Raw genomic sequence first — 27,695 nt, forward strand, 5'->3', positions numbered from 1 at the left:
GGCTCGTCACAAAAGGCGTACTGAGGTCGCGTTCCTCCTCGCGGACAGCTCTAGCCGGCAAAAGGTGAATTTACCTTGGAGAATTCCGACGGGGGGGAGCACGAGCAGTCGCTCGGACGATAAGGTGGCACATTAGGTGTCCCCTCGGTTGCCCAATTATGGGCTCTGGGCAGAGTATCAAGAAGGGGACCCCTTTGGCGGAAATTCTAGAGAATTGGAAGAATATTTCAGGCACCCATGGGTTAAATAAGAAGAAAACTATTGTTTTATGTAAAGTAGAATGGCCAGTAATTCAGGCCCTTCCTCAGGTATCTATGCAATGGCCACCTGACGGGTCATTTGCAGGGGAAATATTGACTGCGTTGAGAAAGAGGCTGGAAGATAAGGCTCCAGCCCAGATGGATTAGTGGTATGTATGGGACAATTGGGCTTATGCGCGTGCGAAAGGACATCCTCTTACCTCTTCTTTTTCTTATCTGTCCCAGGGGTCTTCGGCCCCGCCCTATCCTCTGCCTACTTCCTCTCCCTTTCCTCCGGCTTATTCTCAGCCTTCTGATTCATGCCCGCAACCCTCCCGGTCGCAGCCTCCCTGCTCATGCGGACCCATTCTGGATCCACCGATTGCTTTGCAAGCCCCTCTTATTCAGCAACCTCTTGTCTCCCATACGGTGGACGGAGGTGAACAAGTTGTTTTCCCCTATGTGCACCGCCCCTTTGGCCCAGGCGACTTGATAACATGGCAACAGCAGATGCCTCACCTGCGTGATGATCCGGAACAGGTATTACAAACAATTCGATCTGTGTTTACTGCTTTTAATCCTGCCTGGGGGGATGTTCAGGTAATTTTGGACACACTTTTTACTCCCGATGAGAAGTATTCCATCTTGGACGCCAATAGGCGCTGGGCAGGAGAGGATGGTGTCCGTACTGCCAGGCCCATTGTTGATCCTGGTTGGAACCCTAATGTTTCTGCCCAAATGGACCTCCTTAAAGCAGGCAGGGACGGTCTCTTAGAGGCGGTGCGTAAAGCAGGTAGTAAGTCAGCTAATTGGTCTAAAATTCGTGAATGTCAGCAGGAGGTCACTGAGCATCCCTCTGCCTTCCTAGCCCGCTTGTCGAAACGAGTCCGCATATATGGCGGCGGCGTCAACCCAAAAACAGAGACAAACCGTCCAATGATGGTTTCCTTTTATGTCGATCAAGCAGCCCCAGACATTAGAAAATATTTCTCTAAACATGTGCCTGATTGGCCAGGGAAACCTCTCCAGGAAGTAGTCCGCTTGGCCACTTTCGTGTTTAATGGCAGGGACGAGAAGAAAGCTAAGGAAAAGCGTAAACAAAAGAAGGAAGAAGTAAGTATGTTGGCAGCCGCGTTGCAGGTCCCAGTTGGGAGTCAGAATTGGCGTGAGCATGGCGGGGCGAGAGGCAGGGGGCGGGGATGAACAGAGCCAAGAGGAAATTGGGTAAATACGAAATTTGGCACTTGTAACTACTGCAAACAACCAGGACACTGGAAAAGGGAATGTCCCCTCCGCCCAAAGGGGGCCCCTTGGCAGGAGCCAGTGCACAATGGCCTGTCCGGTTTTTCCCAGACTTCTCAAGGGTATCCTCCCATCAACCCTTTGAATCAAATTGACCCCCAGTGACTGGAGGCAGAGATTTTGGGAACTTTGGGAGAGTTGGAGTGGGACCTGGGAATGCAGTCACAAATTTACCTGCAAATTGGGGAACGTTTAGTGCCTTTCTTGGTAGATACAGGAGCCACCCTTTCCACTATAACGTTTGTGCCAGGGCCCGTGTCTAATACTAAGGTGTGGGTGCAAGGTATAGAAGGAAACCCCTGCCCGGCTCGGTTATCTTACCCTATCCCCATTAAGCTTGGTTCTCTAAAGCTATCCCATAGGTTTGTTATAATGCTGGAGGGCCCAGCAAACCTTCTGGGACGAGATGTGCTGGACAAATTAGGAGCACATATATATTGTGCCCATGAGGGGCTTAGTCTGATTGTTCCAGATTCGACAGTTGCCTCTCTTATGACATTGACTACGTCTGTTCCCAGTGTACCCTTTGAATTGTCTAGTGTTCCCCATTTTTTATGGAGTACAAATTCCACTGATGTGGATCTCCTTAAATCTGCGGTTCCGGTGAGTCTAACAACTAAAGATGGGCCTCCCCCTTCCGTGAAGCAGTATCCCTTGCCAAGGGAAGCGGAGGAGAGTATCTCACGTGTTATTGACAGCTACTTGGCACAAGGAATTCTGGTTCCTTGTAGTTCACCCTGTAATACGCCCATCCTTCCGGTAAGAAAACCTAAACCAGGAACTGACGGGCACCTGGTTTATCGGTTTGTTCAGGATTTACGCGCTATTAATGACTACGTTATAGCCCCGCATCCAGTTGTTCCTGACCCGAGTACTATTTTGACATTAATTCCTCACTTGGCCACTTGTTTTACTGTAGTCGATTTGTGTGCCGCGTTTTTTAGTATCCCTTTGCACCTGGATTCCCAATATCTATTTGCCTTTACCTGGAAAGGTTAGCAATTAACATGGACGCAGCTCCCCCAGGGATTCTCTGGATCCCCTACTATCTTTTCTCGCATTCTCACAGCAGATTTGAAGGACATTGTTTTGCCCGGTTCTTCGGTTTTGGTTCAGTATGTAGATGATTTGTGGATTGCCTCTTTGGACTATAGCACATGTTTAACTGATTCTGTCGTTTTACTTACTGCATTAGCGAATAAGGTCATCGTGCGTCCCCATCCAAGTTACAGCTGTGCCTAAATCAGGTAATTTATCTGGGTTTTGTAATTTGGCCTGGGGAGCGTTTATTATCTCCCGATAGAGTGTGGGCAATCCAGGATTACCCGCGCCCGACAACAAAAAGACAGTTACGGGCTTTCTTAGGGGCTGCCGGCTTTTGTCGACCTTGGATCGTGGGGTTTGGAGAACTGGTAAAACCCCTGGTCCAAGCTACCACGTCATCAACCCTCGACCCGATTTCCTGGACTATGGAGAGGGAGACTGCCTTTACAGCGGTTAAAAAGGCTTTGGTTACGGCGCCCGTCTTGGGATTCCCGGACTACGGTAAACCATTTTTTCTTTTTAGTCATGAACAACAGGGAGTGGCTAGTGGAGTCCTCCTACAATATCTTGGAGACCGCCCACGCCCCATAGCTTATTATTCAGTACAACTGGATCCTGTTGTCCGGGGCTCTGTTTCCTCTGTGTGGTCAATTGCCGCAGCGGCAATCATGGTTGAGCGTTCGCGACCCATAGTTCTGGGACATCCCCGACTGTTTGGGTCCCCCACGAGGTTGAAATTCTTTTAAAACAGCATTCTACCCAGGCGTTGTCTCCACAACGAGCTCATAAATATGAACTAATTTTGTTGGCCGCTGAAAACATCACTCTACGCCGCTGCAACACTCTTAATCCAGCGACTTTGTTACCCCTCCCAGAGGATGGCACCCCTCATCATGTGTGTATGGACGTCGTCACCCAGAATGGTAAGCCCCGCCCGGATCTAACAGATTCTCCTTTAATGGAGTCCGATCTGCTTCTCTTCACAGATGGGTCCTCATATTATTTAGATGGCTATCGGGTTTCGGGGTATTCAGTGACTTCCCAGACCGATGTTATAGAAGCCGCTCCTTTACCACCATCATTTAGTGCCCAGGGTGCAGAGTTGTATGCGCTCACGAGAGCTTGCTTATTGTCCGTGGGAAAAACTGCTACCATTTACACAGAGATATGCTTTCGGAGTTTGTCATGCTACAGGCCAGCTTTGGAAACAGCGTGGATTTCTAACTTCATCAGGTGCAAAAATAGATAATGGTCCCTTGATTGCTGCGTTGCTAGAAGCTATTTTAGTTCCACGCCAGGTGGCAGTGGTACATTGCTATGCACACAAGCACTCCGATAGTGCTGTTTCTCAAGGTAACGCGTTAGCTGATTCAGCCGCAAAAGTGGCAGCTCTACAACCTCTTTCTGTGTCGGTTACCCTCCCCTTGGATGGTTCTTTCCCACCTGCGGATTGGACATTAATGTACACTGATGTATCCTTGGAGGAATTGGGCGAGTGGAAACGTTGGGAGGGTGTGGAGGGTGCGGACAAAATTTGGCGAATCGGGGGCAAACCTATCCTTCCTCGTCGTTATTTACTGGCAGCTGCTCATTATTTTCATTCCCTGGGCCATGCTGGTATTCAAGGCACAGTGGCTGCCATACTCCAATCCTGGGCGGCACCACACATTTATCCTATGGTGAAGCGTATTCTTGGATCCTGTTCAACTTGTTTGGCATTCTCTGCTATGACTCGGTCTGATGCCAGTTCGCGGGTGGGGGGGAGACCTTAGGCGAATTTTCCCTTTCAGCGTCTGCAAATGGATTATGCAGACATGCCCAAGTGTTCAGGATTCCATCACCTTCTCGTTATAGTGGACCAGCTATCTGGGTGGCCTGAAGCTGTACCGACGAGGAAAGCAGATGCGAGGTCTGTAGTTAAGTTTCTAATGAAGGATATTGTACCTAGGTTTGGTGTTCCTGAAGTTATAGATACAGATCGAGGCTCACACTTTACTGCGAAAATTTTGGAGGAACTGTATAAATGTTTGGGAATCACTCGACAATTACATACTCCGTATCACCCTCAGTCTGCTGGTCAGGTGGAACGCATGAACCGAACAGTAAAGACAATGATAGCAAAGTTCTGTAAGGAAACTGGACTTAAATGGCCGGAAATCCTGCCAATCGTCTTATGGCATATAAGGCGGACACCGCGCATGCCCCTGGGCCTGTCCCCATTTGAGGTGTTATTTAGTAGACCCGCTTTAATTCCAGGAACCTACGTTCCAGCACATGCTAGTCTCTTGGATGGTGACGAAACTCTGGCCAAATATGTTGCTAGGTTACAAAAGGAGCTGATTGATAATCAATTTAAAGCTCAATTGTGTCAAACTGCACCATTGGGATTGCAAATTCACTCATTTAAGCCAGGGGATTGGGTTATGGTAAAAAGGATTCCCCGCACAGACCCCTAGGAACCTAGGTGGGAGGGGCTGTATCAAGTTCTGTTATGTACTTATTCTGCTTTAACGGTTGCAGGAAAGAGCTCGTGGATCCACCACAACTACGTTAAAGCAGCAACAGCGCCTCCCCAGGACCCGAGTGATCCAGCGTACGAGCCATTCCACGGATGAATATTACAACCAACCCGTGGACCGAACCCTCCAATTACTGGAATCTTCACAGCCCACCAGGACTTCTTGTATTTCTCTTTTGGACTTGTATATTGGGAATAGGGGTTTTTGTATGGTACCGGGGCGGATGTTATTATTGGTATGGTTGGCCCGGGGGTTTTTCCCCCTACTCCCAAGTCCAGTACAAGGGTGGGCAGGTAATAGTTTTTTGAATTTGACTCGGGCTATTACGCAGAATATAAATCAAACACAATGTTGGATATGTATCCATACCCCCACATATATTAGCCAGGGAATTCCATTGGTGGGGGTCCCTATCCCTACTAATGAAACGCATTTGTCTACATTATGGGCTAATACTACCTTTCATTGGAATATCACTATTCAAACATGGTCTATTGACATGGTGGCCCAGGGCAATTATGCAATCTGTGTTAGAAGAAATTGGAATCCTGAAAATGGGAATTTTGTAGGAACTTTTATGGGGTGCAATCGTACTATCAAAATTAGTTCGGGGATGGCAACTGTTTCAAATTATTCAAGGGTCCCTTGGCCCATCCCTGAAGGATCAGGGTGGTATTGGTTGTGTAACCACACAGCCTATAAAGTTCTTCCAGTAGGATGGTATGGTACCTGCACCCTAGGAGCAATAATCCCTGCTGTAACAGTTTATCAGAGTCTAACACGAAAAGAAATTCGCAATATAGTATGGAGGGATCGGCGAAGTATCCCTTTTAACGGCCCATGGGTTTTCATTCCTTTGCGCGCTGGTTTCTGCCATGGTTAGGAGTAAGTGAGCTAGAAAAAGCTATAGTTAATATTTCTGCTGCCTTAGAGCAGATGGCCAATGCCACTGTAGATGCTTTATCTGCCCTCCAAACTGAAGTCTCACAATTATCTCAAACAACCCTGCAAAATCGCTTAGCATTAGATTACCTCCTCGCTAATCAGGGTGGGGTATGCGCTTTAGTTAACTCCAGCTGTTGTGTTTTTATAAATCAACACCATAGGGTAGAGACTGATGTCCATATCCTCAAGCAACAGGCGACTTTATTTCGTCATATCAGTCTTGATAATACCAGTACTGGATTACAGGAAGTATGGAATTGGCTCACATCATGGATGCCGGATCTCGGGGTCTGGGGAAGACGTGCTCTGTACATGTTCATATTGATTGAAGGCATACAAATAACACGGCAAAGAAAACAGCAATGTTGTAAAATGTGTTATTCGCAGTTATTAGTCCTTCATCGTGGTTACTCAGCTCCTATATAGTGTTAACTGACGTACAAAAAAAAAAGGGAGGACTGTTGAGGGAAAAGCTAATATGTGCAGAGCTGGCACCTTGTGGCACCAGCCACTGTCTGTGCAGCACAGACTGCAGCACATTTGGGGAATCGTTTCGGGCCTTGAAACTGTTCAGCACAGACCGCAGCACATTTGGGGAATCGTTTCGGGCCTTGAAACTGTTGTCTTTCCTGTCTTTTTGGTATGCGAGGCACGTTGTGTAACTGCATGTTCCGTTTTAATGATAAAGTTGTTGACATTCTCAGAACATGAGAAAGCACTCACCAGAGAGTGGCTGAGGATGGGGTGAGGATGGAATTCATTGGTTAAGGGTGCCGATGCACGAGGGCAGCACGCGATGTCAGATGGTATATAAGCTTTGCATAAACTGTATACGGGGTCCCCTCCTGACTAGCGGGGGGGCACCACGCTCGAGCATAATACATTAAACACAGACTGGAAACTCTGCAGATCTGGACCTGGTTTTTGGTGCCTCAGCCTAAAACTTGAACCGTGCGTGACCGATCAGGTATAATTCGCAATACTATCGATACCTGCCAGAGATCTATAAAAGAACTCTAAGGACCTGATCCTGTTATCTGAGATCTACTTGAGCTTTGTCAAGGGAAGCTTTAGTCACAACACTGAGGTCTCCAGCTCCAGCCTGGATTACCCTGCTTCTTCTCATGGAAGAATTTGAACAAACTCTATATATGGATTGCCTGTTTGGACTATAAGTGGATGAACTGATTCTGGGAAGAACTTTTTGCAACTCAGCAGCTCACCATCTCCACTATGTAACTGACCTAAGAACAGGTTTCAGAGTAGCAGCCGTGTTAGTCTGTATTCACAAAAAGAAAAGGAGTACTTGTGGCACCTTAGAGACTAACAAATTTATTAGAGCATAAGCTTTCGTGAGCTACAGCTCACTTCATCGGATGCATTCAGTGCAAAATACAGTGGGGAGATAATTTATATACATAGAGAACATGAAACAAAGGTGGTGTTATACACACTGTAAGGAGAGTGATCACTTAAGATGAGCTATTACCAGCGCGGGGGGAAGGAGGGAGGAAGACAACCTTTTGTAGTAATAATCAAGGTGGGCCATTTGCAGCAGTTGACAAGAACATCTTAGAAACAGTGGGGGGTGGGTGGGGGAAATAACATGGGGAAATAGTTTTACTTTGTGTAATGACCCATCCACTCCCAGTCTCTATTCAAGCCTAAGTTAATTGTATCCAGTTTGCAAATTAATTCCAATTCAGAAGTCTCTCATTGGAGTCTGTTTTTGTCATCATGAATAGGTCAGAATATGAACAAGAGGCTACTAGGCAACTCTCAAACAGAACTTTCTACAAGCTATTACCCTCTGATCCCACTGGGAGTTACCAAAAGAAACTACAGCATTTGCTCAAGAAACTCCCTGAAAAAGCACAAGAACAAATCTGCACAGACACCCCTGGAACCCCGACCTGGGGTATTCTATCTGCTACCCAAGATCCATAAACCTGGAATTCCTGGATGACCCATGATCTCAGGCATTGGCACCCTGACAGCAGGATTGTCTGGCTATGTAGACTCCCTCCTCAGGCTCTATGCTACCAGCACTCCCAGCTATCTTTGAGACACCACTGACTTCCTGAGGAAACTACAATCCATCGGTGATCTTCTTGAAAACACCATCCTGGCCACTATGGATATAGAAGCCCTCTACACCAATATTCCACACAAAGATGGATTACAAGCAGTCAGCAACAGTATCCCCGATAATGTCACAGCTAACCTGGTGGCTGACCTTTGTGACTTTGTCCTCACCCATAACTATTTCACATTTGGGGACAATGTATACCTTCAAATCAGCGGCACTGCAATGGGTACCTGCATGGCCCCACATGCCAACATTTTCATGGCTGACTTAGAACAATGCTTTCTCAGCTCTTATTCCTTAATGCCCCTACTCTACTTGTGCTACATTGATGACATCATCTGGACCCATGGAAAAGAAGCCCTTGAGGAATTCCACCATGATTTCAACAATTTCCATCCCACCATCAACCTCAGCCTGGACCAGTCCACACAAGAGATCCATTGCCTGGACTCTATGGTGCTAATAAGCAATGGTCACATAAATACCACCCTATACTGGAAAAATACTGACCGCTATTCCTACCTACATGCCTCCAGCTTTCACCCAGATCACACCACATGATCCATTGTCTACAGCCAAGCTCTACAATACAACCGCATTTACTCCAACCCCTCAGACAGAGACAAACACCTACAAAATCTCTATCAAGCATTCTTACAACTACAATACCCACCTGCTGAAGTGAAGAAACAGATTGGCAGAGACAGAAGAGTACCCAGAAGTCACCTACTACAGGACAGGCCCAACAAAGAAAATAAAATAACAGAACGCCACTAGCCATCACCTTCAGCCCCCAGCTGAAACCTCTCCAACGCATCAAGGATCTAAAACCTATCCTGAAGGATGACCCATCACTCTCACAGATCATGGGAGACAGGCCAATCCTTGCTTACAGACAGCCTCCCAACCTGAAGCAAATACTCACCAGCAACCACACACCACACAACAGAACCACTAACCCAGGAACCTATCCTTGCAACAAAGCCCGTAGCCAACTCTGTTCACATATCTATTCAGGGGACATCATAGGGCCTAATCACATCAGCTGCACTATCAGAGGCTCGTTCACCTGCGCATCTACCAATGTGATATATGCCATCATGTGCCAGCAATGCCCCTCTGCCATGTGCATTGGTCAAACTGGACAGTCTCTACATAAAAGAATAAATGGACACAAATCAGATGTCAAGAATTATAACATTCAAAAACCAGTCGGAGAACACTTCAATCTCTCTGGTCACTCGATTATAGACATAAGAGTGGCTATCCTTCAACAAAAAAAAACTTCAAAAACAGATTCCAACGAGAGACTGCTGAATTGGAATTAATTTGCAAACTGGATACAATTAACTTCGGCTTGAATAGAGACTGGGAGTGGATGGGTCATTACACAAAGTAAAACTATTTCCCCATGTTATTCCCCTTCCCCCCCCCCACCACCACTGTTCCTCAGATGTTCTTGTCAACTGCTGGAAATGGCCCTCCTTGATCATCACTACAAAAGGTTTTCTTCCTTCCCTCCCCCCTCCCCCGCTGGTAATAGCTCATCTTAAGTGATCACTCTCCTTACAGTGTGTATGATAACACCCATTGTTTCATGTTCTCTGTATATATAAATCATCTCCCCACTGTATTTTGCACTGAATGCATCCGATGAAGTGAGCTGTAGCTCACAAAAGCTTATGCTCAAATAAATTTGTTAGTCTAAGGTGCCACAAGTACTCCTTTACTTTTCACCAATTTCAGGGATTGTCTGCCCCATTCTTTGCAATTTGCGGATTGAGCATTCTCAGTGCAGCCCCTCCAGGCAACAATGGTCACATAGTCCTTCAGCTTTTTTTTTTTTCAGTACTCACTCTTTACATAGTACACTTTCTCACACAAAACCCACTTCTGTTGATCATTGCTCTGGTAAATCACATTACATCTCTCATTCTCCAAAAGTGTGGTAAATTCCAGGACCATACACAGACCTTAGGTCTCTTTCTGTGTCACACTAATATGTGCATACCCTTACTCCAGAGCAGGGTAGAAAACCTTTCTTTCTATTTGCAGAAATCCAGTACATTATGCACTGAATGACATCAACAAAGGCCTAAGGTAAAGTGCTACAGTTTTACCCAATAGATGAAATATCAATTCCCCTGGGCTGCCACACACTTCAAATGCAATAATAGCATCTGTAAAAGGAGTCATTACTGTCTCAATGAACTTGTAATATGATAAGTTGTTTAACAACCTTTCTCTATGAGTTTGTAATATCTCTGGATTCATTATCATGTTAATAGAACTATCAAGGTTTCAAATTCCTTGCAATTTAAATATTTTCTTTTCCTGTTTGTTTTTGTCTTCTCATTTTTGTAATGATTTCCTTTAAATAATAAAAATGTAGCAAATTCAATTTTAAAATATGTTAAAACTTATTAAGAATATGACAGATTTATATAAAGCACTGAAATTAAGTATTACCAAATGTTCATGCCATCCTTAACTTGCCCTACTGAGAACAGATCTTTCAGCAATCATACTTTCACTTTTCATAATAGAAAACAAAAAGACAAAAGCTGGAACTGCTGACTAAAGAAAATCACAGCAAGACATCAGATTGATGATTTTTTTAAACTGTTCTTTCCCTATAATTGTTCTCCACATCATTGTCCAGGCACAGCAGCTGTGAGCAAGGAGCATGGATTAATGAAGTTATGAGAGCACAGTTATTTTAATGTAAAGAGATCAATCAACATAAGGAAGGTTACTGCCAGTATCACTGAAGCTTATGTAAAAGACAATACAATAGATTTAGACTAAGTCAGGATTCAGAAATTCATGGGTTTTGCATTGTTTTAATGGCAACTCTCCCCTGTAATTAAAAAGCAGTATGATCTTTTAAATCTGTATTCTCTAAACTACTGCCATGATTTATATTAAAATAAATAAATAAAGGTATAACCCTTCTTGTCTTTCAAGATGCAACTCTTGGGTTTGTCTTGTCTCTTCTGTTCCTTTTACTTTCTTTATACAGTCCTGCAAGATGCAGACCACCACCTGCAATGACCTGAATTTCAATGGGAGTCAACTAAATGTTTTTGATCAGAAAAAGCAAATTAGTTGAAACTGAAACTTTTTGCAGAAATGTATCAGTTGCAATAAAACTTTTGTCTGGAAGGTTTCTGTGGTCCAGCATGGAATTTCTGGTCAAAACCAGAAAGTGATCCACTCCAGAATACCAAATAGCTAAGGACCTCCGCTTGGGGCTTTTATTATGCTTAAAATTTCCTGGGAATTCATCTATATTTATTACAAAAACTAAAGATGGGTGAAAATTAGTGGAGAAAATTAACATAGCTTTGTGGGCAGGAAAAAAAACTAAGACGGAAAAGTAAGAGTATTGAAAATAAATGCAGTTTAACATTTATTTTACTTTTAGCTTTGTTTTTTAAAAGCTTTATTATGAAGAGGAAATGGATGGAGCCATGCTGAAGGGCTGGGGTCAAAATGGGGCTCTATCCATCTCTCCCCAACTGCACAGCTGCAGCAGCTACCAACTCACAGTTACCTTCCTCTGAACAGGTGCACTGTGCCATCTGGTGGGAACTCTGCAAGGGACAGCCATGTTTTGGGAGTTCTGACACTTGCAAAATTCATCTTAAAAAAAATCAGTAGACCCCAAACTTCAAGTTTTTCAAAACCCAAGAATTTTTCAGATAAATTCAGTAAATTTCAAAAATGAAAAAATATATGTTTAAATCACAGAAAACTGGATGCAAACAGGTCACTATGGAGACTGCTAGAAATAGGTCACATTTATAAGGATGATGCTATTAGATGGATAGGGCGGAAGGTTTTAAAATATACAAGTTTTCCGAAATATGTTGAACAAGCTCTGCTTCTATCACTAATAAACTAGAGTACTGGTATATTTTGATCTTTAATCTTGTTTGATATGGATTCAATGTAATGTTCTGTCAAACTCTGAAGGCATGATAGCAGGCCACTTTCTCAAATGGCGAAAAAGCCTACAAGCAAGAGTAATTATGTCAGTCTCCTCACACCACTTGGACAGTGTTTTTGGGCCACTGAATCTGTGTAATTCCAGTTTCAGTAACCCCTCTCCTGCCTTGGTCCAGTGCATCCCCATCACTTTCCACACTAAGCTTCGTGAACAAAGTAACCCAGTGTACTCCTACTTTACCCTCTTTAGGAAAATGCTGCAAAGACCTTCCATAGGTGCACTTATGCCAGAGTAAACTATGTGCTCTAAAAATCTAAAATAAGTGTGAGATGACAAACTAGCATACAAGAGTTCAAAAATGGTCTCAATTGTCAATGGGCTAAGAATTTCTTGCTCACCACACTTGCTGAAATTACTTTAGTCTGCTAAATCAAACTCAACATGTATCCACTTCTAACAATTTCACAGAATGTAATAAATCCGGTGACATCCATGCTATAGTGGCTTGTGCTGCAGTCCCTCAAAGTATGTACAAAACTGCAAATGCATGTTTTGGAATTTCCAAGAACAAACTAACAATATTCAGCATACCCGAAAAGATTAAAAATGGGGGGGAAAGGGGGAGGGGAAATGCTACTATAAGATCTAATACTTTCACTGTTGTAATTTCTTACTGCTAAATTATTTAAAATGCATATTTAAATGAAAGACCCAAGAACATTAAAATATTTCCTTATTCTTTCCTCTAGCTTCAAGTCAGATCATGACCAAGGTGAAATCCTGGCCCCAATGAAGTCAATAGCAAAATATCCTTTGACTTCACTGGGGCCAGGATTTCACCCTAGATCTCTAATAGTTTCACAACTTCAATGCAAAAAGCATGAAATATTGGAGTCAACTCACTACTGTGTGTAATCAGTTGTACTCTGATTTAAAGTTAAATAAAGGAATAAGGAATGCAATTTTGATCAATTACTTATTTCATAAGTAAAAGTTATCCTGAAGCAATTTTATCAGTGTTTAGCATTCTGGACATTCTACAGGATGTTGGTGATTAAAATATCACCAAGGAGGGGGACATCGCATCCAAGTACAGTAGTGTAGCTCTATTGACTTCAGTGAAACTGTGCTGAATTACTGACTGGCTTACTGACAACTTACTAGCTGAAGAACTGGCCCTACATATATGAAATGAAGACAATAATCATTTTTATTTTTACATAGTCCCTTTACACAGATACATCCCAAAGTACTTTACGAACTATGTTGGCTGTTCAAACTACATACAGAAGTTTGGACTTCGCCTTGCCTTGCCCACATGCATAAGGAATGGCCAGGGTGGAAGGAGCCTTTTCTTCACTCTCCTGTGACCTTTTGTCCTTGTATTCCCCAGCATGCAAGTATTACGTGGGTGCTCCCTGTTCATGGGAGCTCTAACTGAACAATCCTTAAATTCCTTGAAGGTTTCTGATTTCTTTGTTCCAGTGTTCAACCAGCTCTCATTTTGAAAACCTGAAACCAGGTTTATAATGCACATTTGGAACCCTAATTATAGCTTGGCATTTCTGGTGCTGATGAGGGTATCACCTCTACTGTCTCTTTTGGGAGGAAACTTGCTGGGTGCTGTCAACTAGTTACCAACACTACACAACTGTTTAGTACAAGAAGCTAAAAATGAGGATTCACAACTGAAACCACAAGGGGAATCAAGATACCACACTGCAATGTACTGAGCACTCAATTCTCACTCAGCAGCTAGTAGGATCAGGTTCCTGTGTGGGCAGACTAATTACTTGAATTGGAATATTGCTAGGGCTAACACACCTACTCTTGCAAGAAGTGCCATGCACAAGAAATGGGGACCTGCGATCAGAGAAATGGCAACTACAGCAGCATACAGCCCCCATGCTAACACCATGCTACTCAGGGAAAAGAGTGTTCCCTATTAAACTGCTTTGTGAAACACCTGATTTTCTCTAGTCATCCCCGACCCAAATACTGAGCCAATCCATCCAGCTGCATTTATGAGATCTGTCAACAATAAAGCTGCTTTCAACTACCTGAAAGGGGGTTCCAAAGAGGATGGATCTAGACTGTTCTCAGTGGTAGCAGATGACAGAACAAGGAGTAATGGTCTCAAGTTGCAGTGGGGGAGATTTAGGTTGGATATCAGGAAAAACTTTCACTAGGAGGGTGGTGAAGGACTGGAATGCGTTACCTAGGAAGGTGGTGGAATCTCCTTCCTTAGAAGTTTTTAAGGTCAGGCTTGGCAAAACCCTAGCTGGGATGATTTACTTGGGGATTGGTCCTGCTTTGAGCAGGGGGCTGGACTAGATGATCTCCTGAGGTCCCTTCCAACCCTGATATTCTATGATTCTATGAAAGTTGAAATGATACAATAAGATGCCATATTAATTTTTTAATGATAAAAATACCATGACAAGTGCTCTTCAAATATGCTTAGTATTATGAAATTTTATGGAGCTCTGACTAAGTTAGTGTATGTCTACACTTCAGCCTGGAGCATGCTTTCCAGCTCAGGTAGGAAGACGTGCTAGCTTTGCTCAAGTTAGCATACTAAAAATAGCATTGTAGCACAGGTGGTAGCAGTCTGTATAAGTACCCGGGTGTCTGTGAGGGTTTGTACTCAGGAAGCTAGTTACAGCTGCCACTTATACTAACTCCAGCTAAACTAGTCTTTTTACTGCGCTAGTTTGGGCGGAGCTAGCATGCGTATGTCTACCCAAGCTGGGAAGCATGCATAAAAGAAAAGACAAATTCCATGGTGTAGCACATGAGAGCTGGGGACAAATCATTCTCAGTGGAAGGGATCCAGCTACAGAATAAACTCAGAGTATATTAGGCAAATCTCTTCAAACTATCTTTAGGAAACACTGCAAAATGTTCCTCTTTGAAAAAAATATTTCCATCATAACAAGAATGATACAACAGAAGAAGAAGAAATCTGTGTGGCTCAAAAGCTTGTCTTTCACCAACAGAAGTTAGTCCAATAAAAAAATATTACCTCATTCACCTTGTGCAACTCACAACATTGATATATTGATCTACCCAAACACCCACCAAAAAATAAAAAAACTCAAACAAATAGGGTTTTGTAACAAACAAATTTACCAACCACTATCAAAATTAAACATATGAAAACATTTTTATCCCCAAAAGCACAGTATAAAACCTAAGATAACATACACACAGACACCATAAAAAGCTTTAATTACTGATATATCAAACCAGGGTGCTTTGCTTATATCAGCCCTATAAAGTGAGACCTTTAAAACACTTTTTACATAGAAAATGTCCTTTGTCATGCCTCTTAAGCAGACCAAAGATGCCTTAAAGCTGTTGGAGAAACCCACTGGTGAACTTCCCGTGCAGGGAAACTTTATATAAAGCTGGTGTGGTGGCTTTGTCACTTCAGGCACTAGCTGCCCTTTCCCCATTGTAAGGGGAAAATGGAGGTATGTTGGGGTTGTTCAAGGGCAGGGCATGGAGAAGAGGAGGATGCATACAGAGCTGAGCTATGCATGACCCATTATTAGCATAAGATTCCAGTAGCATAAATTAGGTTTACCCTTGCATAGCCCTAATGTGCTAGAGCCATGTGACCCCGTTAGGGAGCCGCAACTGGCTACCAGCAGCTTTCTTGCCTTTCTGTTCAGTCTGTGCAGCTCAAATACAGTGGAGAATCAAGTCCAGAGTGCTTTTTATTACAGCCAGGACTTGGATGAAGCTCCACTAGTGAAGGCTGCTGAATCATCCCACTGGAATTCTGGCCATATCTCCTCCCCAGCCAACAGTACCATTTTGCAGTCTTTCAGGCCTCTGCCAAAAGGGAAATTGTGATGTTCTTAGCAAATTTTTCCACTTAGGGGCATCCACCAGTTTTGGACACTTTGGGCTTGATCTAGCCCAATTTATTGGGCTTTTTCCACTGGCATTACTTTATTTTATTATTAAATAATTAACTGCAAACTATCTGGTATCAGGTAAATCATAATAGATCTTCAACATCTCCAGTCTGATTTTCACAGGTGGTGAGAAAACATGGAAGACAATGAGAGCTGCAGGTGCTCAGCATCTGTGAGTTTTCCCTCAAAAAACAGAAAAATGCAAATGCAGAGCTGTAAAACAGGAAAGGAAGGGGAAAAAAATTAAACTTCTCCAATCTTCAAAAAGGTTTAGTTTTGCTTCTGGTTCAGTTAGAGGTTTGGGTGAGGCTTTTCATTGATTTGCATTCTATATGGATCAGTTCACCCTCTCATTAGTGACATCCTTTTGCTGTTGCTATCACCTCCCATCACTTACCATCTTTCAAGATGGTCTCACGCTCTGTGCCATCAATTTTCTGTCGCCCAATCAGGAAGCTTGTAGTGTCAGCGAAGTAGATGTAATTGCTCTCAGCATGGAAGTCCAGAGCACGAGGGTTGACCAGGTTTTCTATGGGGATCATGTATTCATCAGCGACTTTGGAATTCAGGTCCATTCCTCGTATGATTCCCGGGCGTCCCTTCCCATAAAACAGGAACAACTCATTCTTTGGTCCTGCAGAAAAAAGATTGCAAAATGCAAACAATCAATGCCGCATAATCTTCTTTATGCTGCATAATATCACTTGTTAATTAACCGGCACAATTAGAGGTTTTTTATTCAATACCAAAAATTAAACCCTTAAATATTCTGAATATATCTAAAATCAAAATGATAGCTAATTACATTACCTTAATTAAAATACAAATAACCTCTGAGATTAGGTTCTCTAATTAATCACTCTTTTGTCTGTAACAATCCACTTTGCAAAAACATGACAGATCATAAGATCACACTGGCTACAAAGTTAAACAGCACGTATAATATCGTAGGCATTTAATTTTACAATTCATTAGGCTCTGTCAAGGCTGTTGTAGACAGTGACTGTGGCATTCATTCAATCTGACAATACAGAAAACTTCAGCAAATTCAAAACAGATCACACAAAATCTTTCATCTGAAGACAGCCAGAAACAAATAAATCAAAAAAGATCTTTATCTTATTTGGACAGTGCTAAGAATCCACAGAAATGACTCTTAAAGTTTTGCTGCAAACATAAGAAAAAAATATGGCAAAACTTTTCATCAATGCCTCTAGAGCTCTATGTTGGGTTTTTAAATCAAATCCGTTTGGTTTTAGCTGATGTACATACAATTCAGTTGTAAGGCGTGAAGAAAAAATAAACTATTTGAAAATTTCATCAGATTTTTTTTTATTGATGATGCCCAAACCCCCAAAGCTTTTGAGAATCAGTTTAGTTTACCTGTAAGTGTCAAAATACAAGCATCTACCTACTTGTGTAGTCCGCATCACACTATTATCTGAACTAAATCAAATGTCTTTGGTCAAGAGATCAGACTAAAAATCTCAAAAAAAAAGACAACCCAAGCTCTCTCATAAAACTTTTAGGACTCATATTTTGGTTGGGTCAGATAATCCACAGGTTGTGTTTCTCTCAGAATACTCCATCTGCTATTGGTCCCAGCCGAAATCAGGAATTTTCAGAGAAGAAATACTTAAGCTTCAAAAAATGTTTGCATTTCTTATGTTACTCAAATCAGCTTGTTCTTCCAAACTATCATGGACAAAACCCTGTTTGCCTTATTCACACAGTGTTACTGCTTATGAATCAGAATGGTGAGAAGGATTTGACCCGGGTAAAAATTAATGTGAAAATATTTAATTCTGTTGCAGTACTGATGTATTATGACACCAAATAAACAGAGTAAAAGTTACTAAGTGAAAATTTGGAAGGATTTGTTGTTTAATTTTCGTCAATAGTGCTCCAGGTTCAATTTATCCACTTCTATAGAATGAATTTAGTCAGATAGCTTTAAGGGAATAAAAGGAGAATGTGAGCAAAATGGCAGGTGCATACTGCAAGCAAATTTTTAGCTAACAACTTATGTTATTTCTATTGTTGATGATGTTAATTAACACTCAGAATTCTACCCTGAAATATTAGCTGCTAGCAAAGTGTTTGATTTTAACATACTTTTGCATGACCTGCCATCACTTCCCAAGACGAAGCCAGTCCTGCAGCGACAAGTCCGTGTTTTGTAGTTGCTGCTGAGCAGACAGATGTGCGAACATCCCCCTGGCATTCCATATGGGTCTACTTCACAAGCCTGGCTTCTGACTACAACAAATGAAAAATAGCATGCTTGAAATCCTTTAAAAGCAAGATTATATGCATCAGCATGTTGAGAGTTTAGACAGAAAAGCGAATCTGAGCTACAATCCATCTTTTCCCAGGATACAGTCATAAAAGAGGTCAATTTTTAAAAATGATGCCCCAAACAGAAAAGTATATAAATTTGAAGTGTGATAATGTAACTATTAAACCACATTCCACATTGGAGTAGGTATGCAAGCACTCTGTATGAGCAATAGACCTGAGAAGCATTTGTTGAAGTAGCACCTCACAGTGGAGACTGACATCATTTAACAGAGTATAGCGTGTGCTCCTTCCATGCCAACTAAGCTCAGTATTGATCCACACTGGCTCTGTACCCTTGTGGAGGAGTCTACTATCATCTCCCAGTCATTACGCTCAGTGAGGACAGGACTGGGATTTTGGCACATCCACGTACAGGGACAAAAAGCAGTGAGGCTCCCCTCACACTTCCACATTTGCGCACTGTGCAGAGCAAGCCACAGTTTGCCCAAAATGTTCATTTCTCTTGGTTTTACATTTTAAAGGTATACTTCTGAATTAACAGTAAGAGTACCCAAAAATATGAAAATATTTGATAATTAAAATAAGGAAAAAGACTTACCTTCTAATTCCACTTGTCTGAAGATATCTTGAAGGATTCTTATTCAGAGTTGTTAGCTACTTAGTAATTCTCTTAGTTCTTTACATTTATTGACACTTGAGGGTACAGACAGTGGGGTAGAGTGTGAATTAGGCCACCTATTGACAGACACATACCACCCCTGCCAAGTATAAATGCTGGCCTGCAAACACTCTAATCAGATCCTAGGTTTGTAACCTATCATTTAAATCAGCTTCTATACCAAATGACCAGAGGACACCAATTTTTAAAAAGGGCTCCAGAGGTGATCCCAGCAATTACAGGCCAGCAAGCCTGACTTCAGTACTGGGCAAACTGGTTGAAACTATAGTAAAGAAAAAAAAATTTCAGACATATAGATGAACACCATTTGTTGGGGAAAAGTCAACATGTTTTTTTTCAAAGGGAAATCATGCCTCACCAATCTACTAGAATTCTTTGAGGGGGTCAACAAGATGTGGACAAGGGGGATTCAGTGGATATAGTGTACTTAGATTTTCAGAAAGTCTTTGACGAGGTCCCTCAAAGGCTCTTAAGCAAAGTAAGCAGTCATGGGATAAGAGGGAACATCTTCTCATGAATGGGTAAATGGTTAAAAGATAGGAAACAAAGGGTAGAAATAAATGGTCAGTTTTCAGAATGAAGAAAGGTAAATAGTGGTGTCCCCCAGGGGTCTGTACTGGGGCCAGTCCTATTCAACATGTTTATAAATTATCTGAAAAAAGGGGTAAACAGTGAGGTGGCAAAATTTGCAGATGATACTCAAGATAGTTAAGTCTCAAGCAGACAAAAGGATCTCACAAAACTGGGTGACTGGGTAACAAAATGGCAGATGAAATTCAATGTTGATAAATGCAAAGTAATGCACATTGGAAAACAATCCCAACTATACACATAAAACGATGGGGTCTAAAGTAGCTGTTACCACTCAAGAAAGATTTTGGCATCATTGTGGATAGTTCTCTGAAAACATTCACTCAATGTGCACGACAGTCAAAAAAGTTAACAGAATGTTGGGAATCATTAAGAAAGAGATAGATAAGACAAAAAATATATTTCCTCTATATAAATCTCTGGTACACCCACATGTTGGATACTGCTTGCAGACGTAGTCATCCTATCTCAAAAAAAGATATATTGGAATTGGAAAAGGTTCAGAAAAGGGCAACAAAATTATTAGGGGTATGAAACAGCTGCCATATGAGAAGGGATTAATAGGACTGGGATTTTTCAGCTTGGAAAACAGACGACTGAGGGGGTATATGATAGAAGTCTATAAAATCATGATTGGTGTGGAGAAAGTAAATAAAGAAATATTATTTACTCCTCGTAACACAAGAACTAGGAGTTACCAAATGAAATTAACAGGCATTAGGTTTAAAACAAACAAAAGTAGTATTTCTTCACACAACACACAGTCAACCTGTGTAACTCCTTGCCAAAGGATGTTGTGAAGTCCAAAACTATAACAGTGTTCAAAAAAATAACTAAATAAGTTCATGAAAAATAGGTTCAACAATGGCTATTAGCCAGGATGGGCAGAGATGGTGTCCCTAACCTCTGTTTGCCAGAAGCTGGGAATAGGCAACAGGAGATGGATCACTTGATTACCTGTTATGTTCATTCCCTCGAGGGCACCTGGCATTGGCCACTGTCAGAAGACAGGATACTGGGTTAGATGGACCTTTGGTCTGACCCAGTATGGATGTTCTTATGTTCTTATCCTGTGACTGATTAGAAGGCAGAACTGCCAGAAAGAAAATCTCATTCTAGATTAGCAACAGAATATTAAAGATGTGCCTCAGAGAAAAATTAAAAATAAGGTGCAAGGGGAAAACAAATAAAAATAAATGTAACTTTCAAAGTGTAATAGGAGGGAGGCAAGTGACTGAAAATCCTTAAAGATGATATCCTCTGATAAGCAAAATTTCTGTGTTCTAGCTTCTTAAAAGCCCCTGGTATATTTTCTGTGAAAGAAGTGGCCATATGAAAGCTTTCTTCCTCCACCAAATGCATCCGATGAAGTGAGCTGTAGCTCTCGAAAGCTTATGCTCTAATAAATTTGTTAGTCTCTAAGGTGCCACAAGTACTCCTTTTCTTTTTGCGAATACAGACTAACACGGCTGCTACTCTGAAACTTGTCAAAAATTAAGTGACTCCTTTTCTTTTTCCTCTACCTAGGTTTTGACCATGAAGACCGGGTAGTCCAGATTGCAATGGACTGTGGCCAAGGACTTTTAATCTATTTATCCAAATGTGTTCTGGGCACAGGTGTTACCAGCCTTCCCTCTACCCATGGCAACTCCCACCAACAAGGTTTGTGCAGAGGATGAGACAAAAAGTCAGAAACCCTATTGCATGTGTGTGTCTGGTAGGGAAGATTCTAGTCTTGGAACCTCTCAATAGTGGGTCTTGTAGGTTCTTGTAGTTTTAATTCAAAATATGCTGTCTTGGACAATTTCTATAAAAACTGGTTAAAGCAAAGCTCATCCCCTGCTGAGACACTTCCTTTGTTCTTTTCTAAAGCAGAAAAAGTATCTACTATCAAAAGAAAGCCCCAGTTCATCTGGGTGCCTCTTGCATGGAGAAACACTCATCTGATAAGCTAAGTGCTTCCAACTGCAAAACCAGGAGCCTAGAATCCCAGGGAACCCCAGCCTTCAGCACCCCTCCAGCCAGGGATTCAGATATCCCATCAGCTGGGAAGTCTACAAGCCTGGGGATCCTGGCTCCCTGGCTGCTCACCAGGTGGGCAACCTGGGATCCCGCAAGGCAAGAAGGTAGCCACTCACTGAGCCCTTGAGCCCAGGGAACCCTGCTTATGGCAGCCCGTCAGGAAGGCTACTTGGGATCATAGGGAACTTCAGTTCTCAGGAAGCTCACCGGGCTCACTGCCATGGAATCTGGAAGCTTGTGAGCACAGAGAAGCGAGTGAACTAGCTTGCAAGTTGGCAGGAAACTGAACAGGTAGTTAAGATTGCAGGTTGCCTGCTTTCTGTTGAAAGTTTTAACAAAATCAGCTCATTCCAATGGAATCTTTTAGGTCTCTCCAACCAGTATTTTCCAATGGAAAACTGTTCCATAAGACCGTTTTTGACCTGCTGTACTGATATCTATTTTCCTAGCAGATGCACAGAAGATTTACATAAGTAACTCCATTATTTGTCAGAGGGGTTTTCTACATAAAAATCATACCTATTAATATGCCTGTTAGAACAAAGGGCAGCTTAGCCCCCAGCATAACTACAAAGATTTCAGTGAAGTTACACCAGAACTGGCTCCAGAGAAGTGTGTACCACAAAGGGAATTTTGAGCGTACCTGATGGTTGTGTTCTTTTCTGATAGACATGGATCTCTCTTGCATTTTCAAGTATAATCAGTGACTGAACATCTGTGCGATTGTATCTGTTTATTCGTAAGATGCTGAAGTTATCTGAGTTAGTTGCATATAGATAGTTTTCAAATACTGTTAAACTATACAGATGCCTAACCTGAAAAAGAAAAAAACATTTTATCATGACTTTAGAAAATAATAAAATAATTATTATTTATTATTATTATTAATATTAATATTATTGTGTAACATGTAGAAACTGAACTGTATAACAGAACCAGGTTTTGAAAAAGTAAATAAATATTTTTAAAATCTCTGAAGTCTAACTGTCAAGTGATTTCTGCTCTCTTTTTACCAGAGCAACATAATATTTTTATTACAATTTTTGTTTTTACAATTAAATTTATGTAAAGACAGGAAAAAAAATATTACACACTCTAAATACACTTCTATAAGTCTGACTTTATTTTGTTTTAGCTGTCTGTCTTCTAGATTGTAAACTCTTCAGTGCAGGAAATGTTTTAAGTTGTGCCTTGCACAGCATCATCTACATTGTTAGTGATTAACAAATAAATAAAATAATAATAGCAACAGCACATTCAGTAAAGAATAGTAAAAGGCTATTATCTTCATACAAAATGGAAGAATCACGCATGGACAATACATAAGGTGACTCACTTTCTTATTTGAACAACATTATAATTAGAGTTGAGTGAATGCTGTAAAATGTTTTCAATAAATATTTTCTTAAATTTTTAAATGAGTTCCCTGGGGTGTACCAGGCCTTTGTGGCTCCTACTGGATGGCCCACTACTCTGGTATACCCCGTGCTAGGAAACAATGAGATGGCAGGAAAACAGCAGCAGAGGTGGGTCCTCCAGGCCTACCCAGAGAGGCCTCACTAGAGCAGCTATCTTGGAAGCTAGAGAGATTTGGTCCTCCAAGGGCTAGAAGAGCTAGAGACAACCAATGATGCAGCAGGCTTAGATAAAAGGATCTGCAGGGCCTTTGCACATCAGTTTCTGGCTGGGACCAGAGGAAGACGGGTGCTCCCCCTGACCTGGGAACAGAGAAGAACCCAAGAAGGTAAAGGGGCCTTGTAGGAAGAGGCCCAGGGAAACAGCAGTGATGGAATGGAGTGAACACTATGTAGTGGCTGTGCATGGGGTCCCTGGGTTTGAATGACAAGTAGTGGGTGGGCCTGGGTTCCCCTACCAGCCACAAGTAAAGTGGCATAAACCCCCAGAAAGGGACAAGCCTTATTTGGGAGTCAGAATAAAGGGATGAATTTAAAGGACCCAGAACTGGGGCTGAAGATCCTCATGGGGGCAAATAGACTGTTTAATTACCAAACTCTTTAATATCCAGAAAGGGATTAATTTGGACTGTGTGACTTGGCCAGAGGGCCAAGCCATTGAAGACTGATCAAGGTAAGATGGCAATCTGTAAGGGGAGCAAAGGAGGAGAAAAGGAGTGTAGTATCCAATCAAGTTGCTCAAAGGCACTCCCCAGGTGAATGCCCTGTTACATCATCCTAGCACTCCATTTTGTGTTGACTTTCTGTGAATTTTTGGTGGCTGTGTTTTACTGGCACAAATGCTTGCTAAAAATAAATTCCAACATTATATTCATAGTATTCAGGCTTGATGTGTGTATCTATGCATGTGAGCAAGTGCATTCAGTGACGAAACAGGGACACAGTTAGTTAACTAACCAATCATTTTTATCAAAGAATTTGAATATCAAACATCCAATACTCCAGAGACTGTTTGTGACGAACTGAAAGTTTTTTAAAAATGTAAAATTAAAAAAAATAGTAGATATTCCAAAAGTTTAACAATTGATTCAATTAATCAAAGAATTATTCACTGTGATGTATCCACTCAGCTCAATGTTATGCTGGACACCTTCCTAAAAAATTCTTATTTTGTACAACTAAAATCCCACCCATTTCTGAAAATTACTCCTACTGGGCATCCATACTCAGACCTTACTCAGTCAGAACTCTAAATTGAAATTAATGAAAGTTTTGCCTGATTAAAACTCAATATGATTTAGTCCAATCATAGTAATAGGGAGGTGGAAAAGAAAACTTTGAAAATAATGATGCATCTGCATCACTTTGCAGTAAACAATTACAATGCCAATGTTTTACCAGGAAATTATTTGTAACTGTTTTAATATTGAAGGAATAGAGCCCTGTGCTTAAGAGAAAGATTCCTTCCTGCATCATCATCTCCTTTCTCCCCCATTTGCCCATTTCTTAACATTTTATTATTCATTTGCATCCCAAAGTGAGGTACTATACTGACTTAAGTGGAGTTGTGCAGCTATATTTTTATGATGTATTTTAGGATGTTTTAATTATTTATTTTCATCTGTTTTATGCATTATTGTGATGTTTTAACCATAAGTGCAATTCCCCAAGTATCTTGAACATGAAAAGACATAGCTTACTACCAATGAAGCCAAAGAGACTATACATGATAGTACCAGTAAGCAGTAAGCCGATTCTTGTTTTCAGGATCAAGACTTTAATATCTACAAAGAATACCAGTTAATATACTGGAATGATATAGATTTAAAGGAATCCATTTTTATCATTTGTATGAGATGAACAGACTTTTTTATAAGAGCAAAAAATAGAATTCCATTTCCCAGTGATTAAATATGTCTATATGTTCAGTCAGCTAAAATTTCTGTGTTTATTTGATTATATAACCTCCTCTCCTGATAATTTCTAGCCCCTAACTTTCCGGTAGTGTCCAGCTTTGCAGTAACTGAATCAAATCCAGCCCTGGGATAAACAGACAACTCCATTGAAATCCACTGAAATCACCAGAGTGGACTGAGATGATTGATGGGTTGCTCCTTCTGTATGTGATTTAACAGGCTGCCCTAATAGCCAGTTGGAATGCTTAACTTTTTGCTACTTCCCACTCCCTCAAACAACCAGCTTTCAAGGATGCATCTTCTGTTTTCTCCATTCTTATCTAGCTAGGTTGTTAACTAAAGCAGTTCCTCTTATCTGTTTTAGGAACTGTTTTTCAGCATCAAGCTCCCTGGAAAAGAGGAAAAATAAAACAGGCCAAATTGTAATCTTTGTTAAGGCACTGAGACCAAATCTGTGATAGTAAGCTGCAAAAATTGTGTGCCAGTTACTGCTAAAGATGGACCCACCTTCTAATCTAACTACATAGTGACAGAATGTGCCAGCAGCACTAGATGCTGAAAGGATTTAGATTTACAGGAACCTCCTTTCCAGCACAATTGGCCAAAGGCCATGGCCAATGCAGTCTATTACAGATATTGAAAAGCCTGATTTCTTCTCAGCCTGCCCACATGAGCATCTCTTTGCTATTTCCTGTATTCATATTTTAAAAATCAAAAAGTTAAAATATCCTGTTGTCAGTTGGTTGAGCTGGGGTCAATTTCAAGTCCATGCTTCAAGTCAATTTCTCTTTGTTGGAGAGAAACTGGTATCACAGATGGATGTGTAATATGCTCATTCTGAAATTGCATGTTTTTAACTACTCTATGTACATGAGACTTGTCAATCTACAACTGAGAGACCCAGCCACACATGGGCAACTCCAGAAGCCCCAGCTCTGTCACTGTGGGTAGCCACTAGGAACTGCTGCCTTTGTCACTGTCTCTTCGGGTTTCCAACTATCCTCCCAACTGCCACAGAATCTTTCATTCCCTGGCAACATACTACACTCTAGTCAGAAGCCAGAACGGCAGCAACAGACACCACACTGCTGTCTGCTGATGTATTACTGCTCAGCAGATTTATCACAGTCCTACAGCTTAAGGACTTGGATTCAGCTCCTACTGAAATCAGTGCAAAGACTCCCACTGATTTCAGTAGAAACTGGATCACTCTGTATTCATCCAGACTGGCCTAGACTGGTGAGCACATCTCACTAATCATCTTTCCCTTCTTTGATGTTATCAGGATGCATCTCCTCACCCCTACATCTCTTCTTCTTACGGTACTAATGCTATCCCCTGCCTAGATTTACTTCTAACTTTGTAATGTCCTTCCATTTTCCCCTGTTGAGATCCTTACATCTGTTTCCTCTCCTCGATTATCTCTCATGTGCATCTCCTAAGAGTCACAGCACAGGATCTGGCCCATACACTGTAAGGTGAAATAAACTGCACATAAAATAGAACATGCAGATGAGAACTTGTTTACCTGACTCATTTGGACCAAAAAGAATAGTGAAACTTATGACAAATATTTGTTAATGCTATGCATGTTCTTTTATTATTACATTATATTAGCAGAATCAAATAAATACTTACTTGTTGGCCTTGAATTACTGTATGTCTGTTTCTTCCTTGATAGTCAACAACTTCTATGTAGTCCAAATATATGTCTATCCAGTAAACATATTTATTGACCAGATCTACTGCAAGAGCAGTTGGCTGCTCAATTTTAGATTCTACTATCCTTGTTCTATTCATCCCATCCATGTCACATCTCTCAATTTTGGCAACATTCCCATAGTCGGTAAAGAAAAGTTTTCTGTTGAAAGAAAATAAAGTGTTGTGGGTCTGTTTTTGCTTTGTTATTTTTTAATTTAATTTTTGATGGGTAGGTCCCCAGTGGGGCATTCTGTAAAACAAGTTTTTATTCTAATTCATTTCAGTGGTTAGATCTGTTAGTAATCCATAACCATATAATATCAGCCATAAACAGAGAAATCTGCTAATGAATACTGTAAGGCATGAGGGAGCAGGTTAACTAAAGATGTGAAATATTCCAGCAAATATGCAATTGCATTGGATTTTGTTCTGTTTTTGTTAGAGAATTTTTTTAATGTATTGAAAAAGATGTGCCTTGAGGGAGCCAATACTGCTAATTAGATGAGAAATTCCTATGCAATTAAGTGCATCAGCACAAAAATGTATGTGTCTTATGTGTTGTGTTTATCCTGCTTTTTAAACTACTTTGCTGTATTTTTTCTCTCTTCTATAAAGGCTATTAGAATTTAATTTATGTAGATGCTAAAATTGTTACAAATAGTAGAGATCAGCAAAATTGTGAAATAATTAAGCTGCTAGAAGCAAATGGACTATGTATATTGACAGATACAATAAATGCAGAAGTAATCCAGAGTTCTAGATGCTCTCAGATATTCCAAAACATAACATTTCACAAAAGGCAATTTACTCAATATTTCAGTTTTATCCATTTTGGGGGGGAAGACAGACAAGGAAGAACTACTAGCCCTGAAGAACCTCTAGTACATTTATTTTTCCAAAATGAAACATCCTCTGCAAGATTAACAGAAATCTATCAAAGACTTAAACATACCACAAAAGCTTCTAAGCCTGATTGTTTGATTACCATTCACTATGTTTAGTGAACACAAATCAATTTCAATTAACTTGACAATATTTTAACAAGATTACCTTC

General features: G+C 41.2%; 1 protein-coding gene across 1 annotated transcript in view; it reads right to left on the reverse strand.

Moving 5' to 3' along the window:
• The window catches only part of LRP1B (LDL receptor related protein 1B), a 1,336,604-nt gene that overhangs the window by 616,752 nt on the left and 692,157 nt on the right, over positions 1–27,695 (reverse strand). The window contains exons 8-11 of the mRNA XM_043505072.1: positions 26,579–26,801; positions 22,253–22,424; positions 18,132–18,275; positions 16,414–16,650 (exon numbers count right to left, since the gene is read on the reverse strand). Of these exons, the coding sequence (XP_043361007.1) occupies positions 16,414–16,650; positions 18,132–18,275; positions 22,253–22,424; positions 26,579–26,801 (776 nt within the window). The remainder of the gene's footprint in view (positions 1–16,413; positions 16,651–18,131; positions 18,276–22,252; positions 22,425–26,578; positions 26,802–27,695) is intronic.

Source organism: Dermochelys coriacea, chromosome 11 (assembly GCF_009764565.3).
Source record: "Dermochelys coriacea isolate rDerCor1 chromosome 11, rDerCor1.pri.v4, whole genome shotgun sequence".
Taxonomy (NCBI): domain Eukaryota; kingdom Metazoa; phylum Chordata; order Testudines; family Dermochelyidae; genus Dermochelys; species Dermochelys coriacea.